General features: G+C 43.7%; 1 protein-coding gene across 3 annotated transcripts in view; it reads right to left on the bottom strand.

Moving 5' to 3' along the window:
- Positions 1-13,132, bottom strand: part of LOC117901777 (protein nubbin) — a 63,298-nt gene that overhangs the window by 21,877 nt on the left and 28,289 nt on the right. For 2 of the 3 annotated variants that reach the window (XM_034812679.1, XM_034812678.1), the window contains exons 3-4: positions 11,805-12,422; positions 2,187-2,231 (exon numbers count right to left, since the gene is read on the bottom strand). In XM_034812679.1, the coding sequence (XP_034668570.1) occupies positions 2,187-2,231; positions 11,805-12,422 (663 nt within the window). Of the gene's footprint in view, positions 1-2,186; positions 2,232-6,212; positions 7,123-11,804; positions 12,423-13,132 lie in introns of those variants that run through there. The other variant, XM_034812680.1, reaches the window with a different exon arrangement.

Raw genomic sequence — 13,132 nt, 5'->3', positions numbered from 1 at the left:
TTGTATGCATTTTATTTACACAACAAGAAGGAGCGGGGAGGAGTGCCAGGGAGGTGGGCAAAGGAGTGTTCTCCTTTTCGTTCGGTTCCCAATTGATTTGCAATAATATTTAAATACCAGACCAGAGTTCATTTGGCAGCTAGAAAAGCCCAAAACCAACAGCAACTTCCTCCCCTCAGTGGGTTGGCAATCAAAAAAGTTAAACCCTTTGAAGTAGTCCCTGCCCCAGCCCTGGACTGTTTCCCCATCCCTCATCCTATTTCCACATCCTGTCCAATGCAGGCAATTTTTGCATATGTTTGCTCTGGTGGCTACTTTATGACTTGGCCACCGCCTGATGCTCTGTCTCTGACCCTCTCCTGACCCTCTCTGGTGGCTGGTGGCTGGTGGCTGCTACGTGAATTTGATGACTTATTCGCCCAAGTGGGCGACGACCACATGGTCATCCTTTTTACATATGCGTCCAGCCAGGGAGCCAGGGAGCCAGCAGCAGCCACCGAGCTGTATGTTGCCCTGCTACGTGCCATCCATTTGGTATTCAGATGATGTGCAAATTCGATTTGTGTGTTGTGTGGAATGGCCACCGGGCAGTGGCGTGGGCGAGTGTCCAGCCAGGGAGCAGGGTCTGCCCAAAGGGACTCAATTGGGGCTTCTAATATGCACAGGAACTGAGTTACTTGAGGCCGAATGAAGTGGGAAGTAGTTAGATGGCTCCAGTTCAGCTTTTTGAGCTTGTTTTGGGCAAGTAGAGTATCGAATGGCTGAGGTATTGATGGGTTTATATGGAAAAAAAGTCAAAATCATGGCTAGAAGTCGATTTACAGAATTGTATGGATAGCTTATTAGGCCACAAATATTTTTAAAATAAAGTCCACCATTGCCTAAATAAATATTGCATGAGTTCAAAGCAGCGGAAACCACCAAAAGGTTTTCCAAATTCCATTCTAGAAAAAAATACAAAAATCCAAATGCCAACAAATCCTCAAAATTTCCTGCAGCACCAAAAACTCCCCCAATCTGCACTCCACGCTCTTGGCAAACCCCCTCTGTTATCTACGCCCCTGTTCCCATTTAGTATAACCAATAAAAAGAAAAGAAAACGAAGCCAAATGGTCAGTTTGACTGCACATTGAGGGAGCTGCCGAGCTACGGCAACCCCAAAAAAAGAAGGCTCCCACATCAGGGAAGGCCAGGCCAAGCATAACGGAATAATTTTTGCATAAAATATATGTAAATATATATGTAAAAGAAATCACAGCCAGCAACTGTGTCCAGCGCACCACACACACGGACAGGGACATGGACACGGACACGGACACGGACAGGGGAACGGACATGGACACGGACACACACTCCCTCATACGAGAATTCAAATCAAGCGAAATGCTGTCAATAATGTGGTAAAAAAAAGGAGGAAGGAGGAAAAAAAAAGGGAGCAGAAGCTGCCTGCTCCCCCTCCCCCGAAAAGGTTGTGGCACTTTCGGACCATGACTAACGAAGTCCATGAAATTTGAAAAGTGTGAATTGCAAATTGAAGGCACAAACGAGTTATGAATAATAATCGAATGCTTTATGAGGTCCATCCAAAATGTATGGCAAATGCAGTTCCGGTGGCACACAATTAATGGGAAGGGCAGGGGCTGTGGCAGGCACTGTGGCAGGGGCAAAACCAATTGACACAAAACCAATTGTCAACTCAAGCCAACTACTTAAGAAGCTGTTAAGTCGAAACACCCATTTAATAAGACATCAAAATCAACTTAAAGATCTGTCTCCTTACCCTCTCTCCATTGCTTTCCCTCCATTAAATCACAGACAAAAGTTTTGACAGGAACCGACCCCTACCCATGGGCAGGGCAACCCTAGTGGGCCCCGATTTATGTCTCTCCCCTAGCGCGTGGCAAGAAGGGTTGATTCTCTCTCTCTCTCTCTTCGGCTTTATTGTCTTTTTGTTGAAACCGAAAACATGTGAGTGATTTAGTGAAACAGAGAGGAGAGGAGAGGAGAGGAGAGTAGACCCCCTACCCTTAGTCGCACTCCTGCCATGCTTCAGGGGCAGATGTTTCAAAAACCAGAAATATATAGATACAGATATAAGTGGACAAATCTCGTAAATCGTTTTCCAGACTCGGACAACAGCTGATGTTTCGGTGCTGAATGGTGGAAGGGGGAAGAGAAACACCTACCATTCGATTGCAGTGGCGACGGCGAGCGCGACAGGCGGCTGATATCTGGAAGAGGAAAAAAGGGAAACTGTTAAAAGGAAATATTTGGAATCGGTGAAAAATGCAGCGAAGAGAGAGGAGCACTTAAAGCTAATAGAAACACCCAAAGTGAACGCCGACGACACACGTTTCGCGCATAAAATAGAAACATTTTAAGCTCTGGAAATTCCCGGAAAGCGCTCGACTTTACGATACACCAAAAATCGATTCCATCGATATACATTTTGTGCACACACAAAAATGACCAGTCCAGACAGCGACGACAGCGTTGCCCATAAAAGGATATTTTTATGGTCAGCGTCAGGGGGCAATGAAGGAGTAAACCGAGTTCAAGGAACACCTGGTGCTGGTGCTCGCTGCTGTTCGTTGCAGGATTTGAATCTTTGGAGCAAGGAGCTGTCCGAGCAAGGCGCAGTCCGAGTATTTGTGCCTGACTGCATTTTTACGACTAACGAAAATGAATTTTAGTTTGGATTGGGTTTGGGTCTCTCTCTCTTCGGCTAATTTACGAGTAGAGGTTCAGGTCAGCCTGCTCTAAAATGCATTGGAAAGTGACTTCTTCAATGTTGGTTACGAACTGTTGGCAGAAGAATGTCTGTCCTTGGGCTGGCTGCTTTTTAGAGCTTTCCGATTATAGTTTTATCCAAATGGGCTTAGATTTCTCTGAGGAAACTACCATCTAAGATTTCCCTGTGCTCACTCTCCTTCCCTTTCTTCTTCCCGCTCACTTCTGGCACACTTCTGTCGCCCATTTGCCACGCCTTTTGCTGCACTAATTAAGCAACAGCAACAACTGTTGCCACCAACGCTGAAGACTGAAGGGAACTCAAGTGGCATGGCATATGGGCCGCCGAACGGCTCGGGGGTTTAGGTAACCAATTTTCGACAAACTCCGCGTTAAAATGCCACATAAATTATGTAAGGAGAGAAACCAACCCAAGAACGGCACGGGGGAGAAGCGTAGAAATAAATGTGGCAACACATTCGACACCCTCCGCGCGTGTCCAGCACGAGACGAGTGAAAATGAGCAACATTTGAATCCAGTCGGATGGGATCTTCACCTCCCGCTTGTTTCCCGAATTTTACAGTTTTTGGCAGAGAAATTGCAAAAACCACAGGCCGGGCCAGGCCAGGCCACCCCCCAAAACGAAAATAAATACAATTTTAGAGAACTTTGCACAGCGGGTGGTTGGGGGTGGCGCTATTGGACGGTTATGATGATGGTGGTGGTGAGATGACGGCTGGCTGGGATACGTTTCGTGGCGCGCACAATTAGTCAATGACCTCGACAGAGGGGGTGGGTGTACACCCACACACAGGCAGAGAGCAGCGCAGAGGCCAGGCCCACACACACACACACACACACACACACACACACACATTCATTCTATTTGGCTATAGACGGCGGACATCACGTGCGCAGACTGACTATCGATTGAGTCGTCGTTGTGGCCGTCGACGGCGGAAGCTGCGTGTCTTGAACTCTTGACCCCACACTAAACACAGAGCAGAGCTGGACAGAACGGGAAAGCAACGGTGCAGGAGTAGGTGTGCCCTCCAAGCGTAGCCAAAAAAAGCAAAAACATAAATAAATAAAATAAAATGTATGAAAGGAAAAGAGAATGTGCGTGCGCTTTTGTTGGCTCTTTGTCTTGGCAGGGATATTCGTAGCAAAACAAAAATAGCAAACGCGCAAAGAGACAGAGAGACGGAGACAGAGAGAGAGAGAGAGAAAGCTTCAAGCGCGGCGAAATGAAATGAAAGCTTGATTAGCGGCAGGGCAGGGGCGGTGCGGAAAGGGGTACTGGATGCTGGGTAACGGATGGTACTGTGTGCTTAAGATCTCAGAGAAATAGGATTTGAATCAAGGCATAAGTTGTGCGAAATATGATTCTAAGCCGCATTAAACATAGAAATTCCCTTCTATCAAAATATGAATTCTATTTTCTATCTTTTGTCATCAAAGTATCATTTAGAGCGCTTTCAGTTCTTATATAAATCGCCTAAATAGTACCTCCCATGATCCATTACAAACATATGATCCATAATAAAACCCGCACTTAATCATCAACGCGACAAATTGTTGACTTTTTTGTTGTTAATAAACCAAATTGCAGGCTGCATTTTTGTATCAATTTCCGCTCTTGTCAAATTGTAAATCTTAATCGATTCTCCATTTATTTCCTACTTTTTCCAAGAATTAGCCCATAAAAGCCCGACACACGCCCCCCACTTTCTTGATCGGGTTTTATGGCTATAAGTAGATGATAAGACCTGGGTACCAGAATTCTTGTTGTTTGCATGAGCTCATGGACAATGCCACTAAAAATAATATGTGATTGGTCAAGTTTTCTGTGTGTGCTGGCTGGAAACATTGTCGTCAATCGGGGAACAGCCTTCCGTAATCTTTCAAATAAATATAATATTAATTTGAAACTGATTGTAGTTTGAAAAATCTATGAAAAGTATGACGAAACTTGTTTACTCTCTTTCAAAAAGACGTAAGACGCTCTGCTTACGTTCTGCAGGTGTGCAAAAAAATTATTGGCTCGATTTTTGTGGTCACGGCGATAAGAAGGCGATAAGCAAATCGCCCAATGTACAAGGTAAACGTTCTTAAACGAATATCATGAGACATATATTAGCTATCGTTTCGTTCTAGCTGTAGGTTAGATTACGGGGGAAACATTTGCGTCACGTGTTCGAACGGTCGAAGGAAAGGTACAGCAGCACGCAGGCAAAAATATGGAAACGGAACTGACTGTAGAAGACTTCCCCTTCACAATTTCCTTATCGGAAACATAAACCCCAGCAAATTACTCACCAGAACTTTACATAATCAATCAAATGTCTTTGCCCATGCTGAATCTGTAGTCCTACAACGGCTACAGCTCGAGTGTGTATGGCTCATTGAAATTATTACGCATTTTCCCTGTCGAACCATCGACAATTTTTTTACAATATTTGTCATCGAAATGCGCTTTTTTTATGGCCTGCTCTGCTATTGTTTTTGTTGTGGCTTCGAAAACGTTAATTGATAAAGGCAACAAACTAAAAGTATTGTTTACAATGGGCCAAAGCGGTTCCATTGAGTGCCCATCGCCACCAGTCGCGGTCTTAGTACGCTTACCCCCTGCACCTCTACCTGTTCCGTAGCCCACCTGTACCCCATTTACATGGTCATACTTCTGTGGTGTTGTGCAAGACATGCGTCTTTAATAAATATTTTTTATGGCACCGCATTTGTAATACTCATTTGTTGCTCGTATGTGGTGCTCGCCTGGTGCTGGTACCGGGACCGCCTGGGTCTTGAGCCCAACTGGGTCGCTGGGAGTTATTATTTATGGCAGCGACACCTGTGCTAGGCCATTTCCTACCACGGCCCAGTTGCAGTTTTTTTTATAATTTGTTTTTAGTTCTAGGTGGGTGTTGGTGGAAGGCACTTGGGAGAGTCAGGTTAATTTAATGGGGTTTAGTCGCAGGCAGATGAGAAGCTAAGCAATGTCGAGACTTGCATAAAATTAGAGCTACTTTTACTCAAAATGTCACCCACAAGAGCTACCACTTGTCTCCATGTATTTTTATTGGGGCAACACCTGCGAAATGTAACTTTTTGAACTGATTAACTCAGTCCAAAGACTAAATCAAAGACTCGAGTACTACGTACTCTAAATAATCTTTGTAATTCGAACTTGAAAAGAAACCCACAATCGACCATTTCAACGGAATTCAATTAAAGTGATTTAGAATTATTCCACTTAAAAGCTTTTTATGCCAAAGGCATTATCAACTATTCAAGGGTTTATCTTAATCCTTCACATTCACAGCGAAATATTCGAGAGGAGTATATCCTACCCAGAAGCTCTAACTAGTTTCCAACTCTACATAATTCTTGCCTTCCATTTGGAAACAGCTCGACTCTTATTGTCCACCAATTGATCCACAATTCAGCTCAAAGATCTAATAATATTTACTTGATAACTTACATCGATTCTGCATTATGTGTACGGCTGCCTCGCGGGCACTGGTCGGTGTGGTCTTTAGCAAGTCACGCTTCAAGGAATTATTATTATCCTCGGGACTAGCGGTGTGCCAACGTAGCTCCGACATAACCATTTTCACTTGTCGCTCGATTTGTGTCTGTGTTTAATATGTTCGATATAGTAGCTATATCGTACTTGGATATGTTCGTTCTTTCTTTATTTCACTTTGAAATTTGTGCACAAAATAGTTGTTGGTTTTTTGTATTTCTTGCGCCTCTTCTGCACTGTTTACACTGTGTTCTTCTTGCGGTTCTTTTTAGTCAATTACTGTTATTGGAGTCTAAGTAACATTCGCTCAGATAAGCGCCGGTGGTCGTCTCTTGCGTCCAACCGAGTTCGTGAGCGTTGTGAAACTGACAACAGAGAAACGGCCGCAACGGTCAGGATACCTCTCTACTCCACTAACGGATAATCGCTGTAGGCCGCCCGCTCTGCTCTTCTTCTGCTGACGACGACGACGACGACAACGATGATGATGATGGACGGTTTCTTTTGCTGTTGCTCGCTCGCTCTCTCACTCTATTTCTGTGTGCTCTCCCTCTTTCTCGCTCGCTGTCTTTCTGTCTTTCTGTCGTTCTTGTTCTCCTTTTGCCGGCTTCGAGCGCCGTTTACTTGGATTTTGAGTTGAAATTTTTTGTGTGTTTTTATGCCCAAAATGTGTGTGGACTGTGGACTGTCACCCCAATGCGAGTGAGTAAGGGTTGATTTTGCTTTTTTAAGCCCTCACACACACACACTGACACACGAACGCACGTCGTAAAAAGCGTTAGGCAGGGGAAACGAAACGAAACGAATAAAAAACTGGCAGCAAAGCGCCCGCCCGACCGATGATACGTTTAACTGGTTTCACGGAGTCGCGTCGAATGCACTCGGAGCACACTTGAAGCTTTTGGGCCAGCAGCAGAAGAGAGCGTGTGGCATGAATGGCGTTCGCTCTCTCTCTATCTCTCTCTGTCGCTCTCCATTTACCGTTTGCTTGTTTGAAGTCTTGTTAGAAATGAGTTCCACACTCTGAGTCAAAGTCCCCTGACGTGCGTGTGTGTGGCTGTGGAACGTTTGACGCTCATTCTCGCTCTCTCCATTGAGTTTCTTTTTCGTGCGCTGGGAGGAGGAATTGAGAACGAGTCGATGTATGAGTGTGCGTGCGAATGAGTGAGTGAGTTTCTGCGTCGGCAGCTCCGAGTGGATTGTAAAATGCGCGCTCTCCATCCACGTTTTATACGTTTTAAAATTTGTTGTATCCACAATGTCTGTCAATCGGTGGGGAGTGTGGGGCATTCACTCGGTTCTGGTTCGTTCGTTTCGTTCGTGTGGGCTCCATTGCTATGCGTGTGTGTGTTTGTGTGTGGGGTCTGTGTGCGACATGCGTGCGCTTGTTTGGGGTGTGGCTTAAAATTTAAATTTCGCTTTCAAATCGAAATGGATTTTTTATGCTGGGTGCCACTTTTTGCTCCCTCTCTGTGCCTGGCTGTGTGAGTGAGCGTATGTATGCATATTATTTTATGATTGGCGCGTGTAAACCTCACTCTAGCGCTCTCGCTCACTCACTCACTCGCTTTCTAGTTCTTTGCATGGCAATGTGTGTGTTGGTGTGTGAGCTATGTAAAAATATTTTAAAGCTACGTCGACGCTGGCTGCAGCAGCAGCATCACCGTTCGCGCCCCCCACCACAGCCCTCAACCAAAACGAAGCTTTGTCGTCCGACGTCGCCTCTTTCTTCTGCCGTTGCTCTTTGTTCTTCCCTTTCGCTCAACATTCGCATTTTATTTGCCATTCACGTATGCACACATGTGCGGTGCCTGCCGCCCTCCTCCCGCACCTTCTTCATCATCCAGCCATGCCATCACTTTGGAGCGTTTTCTTTGCTTTTCCTTTGCACTCTTTTCACTCTTTGTTTGATTTTTATTATTTTTATGATTTGTTTTTGGTTTTACTATTTCATATTTATTTTTACTCGAGGCAAAAGCGACATTTATGATGACAAATATTGCACAATTAACACAGAACGTGCGCTGAACTATTTTAGAGTAATTTTAAATTGATTTAAAATTAAATTAATGCAACTCCGTACATTTCTACGCATAAATCACTCAGATTGCTTTTAAAATGAATTTAAATGAATTAATGAATGAATTGTAAATAATATTCTACATTTTTCAACAATTTCCATTGAAAATCCTAAGAAAATTACACTTTTATTGACTTTCTTCTGCCGTGATTCCTCTTCTTTTCTACATTTTTATAAACAAATATTCCGAAAATATTTAACATTTTATACATATTCCAAAGAACTGGGCGCACAAATGAATTATAATGAAAAAGTCAAATTTCAAGGCGAGCAGCAACCAAAAATCTTTCCCATAATGGTAAAAAACTAGCCCAAGACCAAGACCAAGACCAAGGCCCAACTACGGGTACTACCTGATATTTTTTATATGTACAAAATATCTTTTTGTGCTGGGCAAAATCATAAAAAATAGTTACAAAGTCATAAAAAGTCAAACAAAATTACAGGTAAGAGAAACACACGAAATAAGACAGTGCGAGAGAGGGAGAATGAGGATGGGATGGGTCCTGACTGACTGACTGACATGCGTTTAACGCGCTGCTTCCATCAATGATACGCGATAGGCACCTATGGTTCCTCGGGCTGGTCTCTGGTGTGTGGGTTCTGCTATGGATATTTCGCGCTCTTTGGCATCGCATCTTTTTACGACGCGTTTCGGACGCTGTAAGCGTAGGGGGGTCGATTTCCAAGTAAATCATAAAAAACATTCGATACGTTTAGTATGCCAGGATGCATTCAAGTCAGTCAGTCAGTTGGTCAGTCAGTCAGTCTGCGGGCCAGCATCCTGGGACTGAGCCTGAGTCTACATGTTAATTAGCCCAAAAGGCAATGGACCACTTCGACTTCGACTACTGGTCATCCGCGCTCTCTCACGTTCGCAAGGAGCTGTTAAAAATACTGAATCGTGATGGACTCTATGTAGAGAGGGTACTAGGGGTTGTTTGGGACTTATGCTGAAGATGAAACAAGGAATATTGTGAGCAGAATATAAAGCTGTATTAAAAGGGTTTTGAGGGATAGAAAGACATTACAAATTTTTTATCCAGTAAAATGAATATTAAATTTGTTTCATAACTAAGTTCATATCTGAGTTGGTGTAATTTTTCGGTACATTTTCAGTCCTAAAACTGCAAAAAAGGCAAAAAAATAGTTTTGATGGACAACGACTAGTCAAATATTTTAGACCAGCCCTTCCCGTACATAAAAAATACAGGGCACCAATCAGTCGATTCCCTCCTCACCCACTTCAATTTGTTGACTTACTGACCGTTTGACTTTTTTATTTGCGTGAACTCAAACGGTGCCCACCACTCGCATGTGGCCCACTGTGCGTGTCCATAAAAAATATCAAAACTATTTGTCGGCTCTCCCTATATCTCTCTCTATCTTTTTCGCCGACTCCTCGCTGTCCCGCTCTGGCACACCTTCAACTGTGAGGCGCGTCCTTGCCCTTTCATCGTAAAAGAAAATTCACTGCCGAGAATTACTTAAGTCAATGTAGGCAAAGATCATAAAAAGAGCAGCAAGTCCAGAAGAGAAGAGTTGAACCTGGCCAACAGCCTTTTTATTGGGGCAGCCGGAAAATATTAAAAACAAAAAAAAAGGAAAGGGAAAAACAGGAAAGGGAAATTTTTGAACGCATTTTTGTCCGTTTGGAGTGTACTTGGTAAATGGTTTGGGAAAAAAGTGAAATGTCTAATGAAGTCGTAAAGTCTTTTGGGTCTACAAACATGTTGGCATGTCTGCGCTCCTCTTTGGCTTAGGCTACTTTTTTGTCTTAGTGATTTTAAGATTCTAGTTCATTGATTAATGGGAAAAGGAAACGGAATTTTATGTTGAAGGAAAGTTTTAATATTTTCTGTGGGTTTAGCTGAGAAAATTAGAAAATTATTGGAGAAGGTGGAATCTGGAGCACCCAGCCATTTTATGAACTTTTACGCTATAATAGTGATAAGGAAAGAGTCAGCTTAAGAGATTATTCATCACTTCCACTAAAATGTTCTTAAAAATATATTTCTGACTAGTTTTTCACGACATAAATTGCAATTTTGAGCATAATTTTTCGCACAGTTTTTCTCATTTACTGCACCCCAAGGGCAGGCAATCTACGACCCCTTTTACCATACTCTGAACTCACCCCCTCGCTGGCCGGGTATGCGTGTGCGTTAATTAAATTTGTCCCTCATTTTTAATCAGCAGCTAAGGATCTCTGCTCTTAAAATCCCGTCACATTTGGCTGTAAATTACAGAAAATTTCAGCTTGGACGTCGGAGGGTTGCGATGAGGGAGAAAAGCTGATGGCTGCAGCTTGTCCTCTGCCGTAGAATTATTCATGATCCTTGGGCATAATCTTTCGCCCTGCATTTTTTTTACATATCTCCAATGGCAATTTCGATTCCCCGAGCCTTTGTTTTGGGTAACATGATGAAGCACCGAATCAATGATGCCTCAAGGATGACATTCAATGACATTCCTTTGATTTTTATTTATGTCCTTGTAGAAATCCTCGATGTGTGTTTTTTGGGTAGAAAAAGAACAGAAATCAATTGCGTTGTCTGCCTTGCCTCGCCTCGATAAGGAATTATTCCTTAAAAAACCAAAAAACACAATGGGAAATGGGCAAAAGAAAAGCAGCCACGTTACGGTACTTGGCTGGCATTTGACACCCCATGTGTAAGGACACACTGTTCAGGTAGTGCCCCCGAGAGTGTGTACCCGGCATATGCATATTCGAGGCGTTTTCCTACCCCACCCCACAACTGCCGTTTTTTTCCGCTTTTTTATGCAATTTTTAGCATGAAAATTTGGGTTTCCTCCAGACTGTTTTAGGGGTTGTTGTTTAGGCAACTTTCTCTGCAGTTTATTTTTGGTAGTTTTTATAGCGAGTTGCCTTAATTGCGTTCTTTCATTCCTGCTTTCTTTCATTCTTTCCTACTTCCTATTTGAGTTCCTGATCCTTGCCTTGCCCCTGTCTTCGATTTATTTCTGCGCATTTTCCCCTAAAAAGTATAAATCAAGGAGAGTTTTCTTTCTCTTTTTATTTGATTTTGCAGCAGCAGTTTCCCACGAGTTTTAAGGTAAAAAATTGGACATCTTTTTGCATCTTTTGGATCTTTGGGCAGAGGACAGTTGAGGACCGAGGACTAATGAAGTATTTGTTTAGGGTAATTGGGCTGCAGAAAAAGAGGGCTGTCAGGCAGGATGATGGGTGATGCGTAGATAAGGTAAGTCGGATTTTGTGGGACTTTAAAATGTATTCGGAAATCAAATAGTAGAGGCAAAGATAGCATGAAAGGTATAACATATTGTTAACACCAACGGAAGAGCTTTCACAGCACCGTAAGATCTGACATAAGCAATTTCCCCAACATTAAAACACACACTGCGAGGTATGCCTTAGTATATCTGTATTTCCCCTGACTCTTTTTCTACTTCAATTTCCATGGTGTCTGCTTTTTGGTACTCACCGTTTGGGTCCTGCAATTTCAGGCATTGCTCCGAGTCCCTCACATCCTTGCTGGCATTGTTCAAGTGTCCATAGAGAGCAACTGCTGCTGCTGCTCCAGTCAGTCCGAGTCCGAGTCCCATTCCCACTCCGAGTCCCTGCTCCTGTTCCTGCTGCTCCTGTTCGGGCTCCGTTTTCAGCTGCAAAGGCGCTGAAGCATTGTCGTTGGCCGTCTGCTGTCCTGCTGGTTCATCCTTTGGCTGCTCAACATATTCATCACACGACTGCAGCTTCAATTCAAGCGTTGGCTTCTTGTCTTGCTCCTCATCATCATCGTCGTGTTCCATCGTTTCATCGTTGGATGCGCGCGACTGGGAGGACTGGGAGGACTGGGAGGACTGGGAGGAGGTAGAGGACTGCTGTGAGGATGAACAGCAGTAGGAGCCACTGTGATTTGCGCTGACATTGCGCATATTTGTGTCAACAGCAGTCAAAGTTTCATCTTTGTTCGAGTCGCGAGCACCGCAAACGGAGCGGGACATGGAACTGGAGGTGGATGTGGACTGGGATCTGGGGCTCGTTAGGTTGGTTTCATTCACGGCCACAAGCTGTTGAATTGGCTCGAATTTAAAGTTGCCAACTGCAAAAGAGAAGGGGAGGGAGGTGTTTTTTTAAGTGAATATTTCGAGCGTACTTTTATTTCTATGGGAAGAATATGTTTTATTTTAAATGTTAAGCAACTTTTCGTAAGCCAAAGTGTGAGTTTCGTGGTCTTAAAATGTTTTTGTAATTACTTAAAAATATGGCCCCAAAAGTCACACCTCAGACACCATTTTGTGTTCTTAAATATATTCAAATCTCTTCTGAGGAACCAATCACAAACAGACACAAAAAATCATTTCGTAAAGGGTTGACTTTCGCATTTACATAAGCGTCTCCGTTATGAAATCACAGCAACCCTTTTTTAATGTCACCCCCGAGAGCCAACGCTACCGCTCTCTGGCGCCATTTGAATAAGCTCCTGACTGCCTGTCCTCTCTGGTGGGCCATAAAAAAGGGGTTGATTTACATAAAAAACGGCCGGGCAGGCAGGCAGGCCTTCATTTTAATATTCCCCCCACAGGGGTTGGATGTAGCTCGCGCTCAGTACGCACACTCGTTGAGCCACTGGAAAATATGCTGATAACGTAATAATTTTCTCTGGGAAGGGGGTTGACAATGGGGGACGGGACGGGGAACTCTTAAAAAAGCAACCAACCGGGCACATTTCATTGGCTGAAGTGCCTTGAACGCCGCATGTGGTGTGCCCGGCCGTAGAAAAGGGGCAAAAAAATGAAAAATATTTTCATG

The sequence above is a fragment of the Drosophila subobscura genome, chromosome U, assembly GCF_008121235.1.
Source record: "Drosophila subobscura isolate 14011-0131.10 chromosome U, UCBerk_Dsub_1.0, whole genome shotgun sequence".
In the NCBI taxonomy this organism is placed as follows: Eukaryota; Metazoa; Arthropoda; class Insecta; order Diptera; family Drosophilidae; genus Drosophila; species Drosophila subobscura.
The sequence above is the reverse complement of the archived record's forward strand: the minus strand, read 5'-3'. Positions and strand labels throughout refer to the sequence as shown.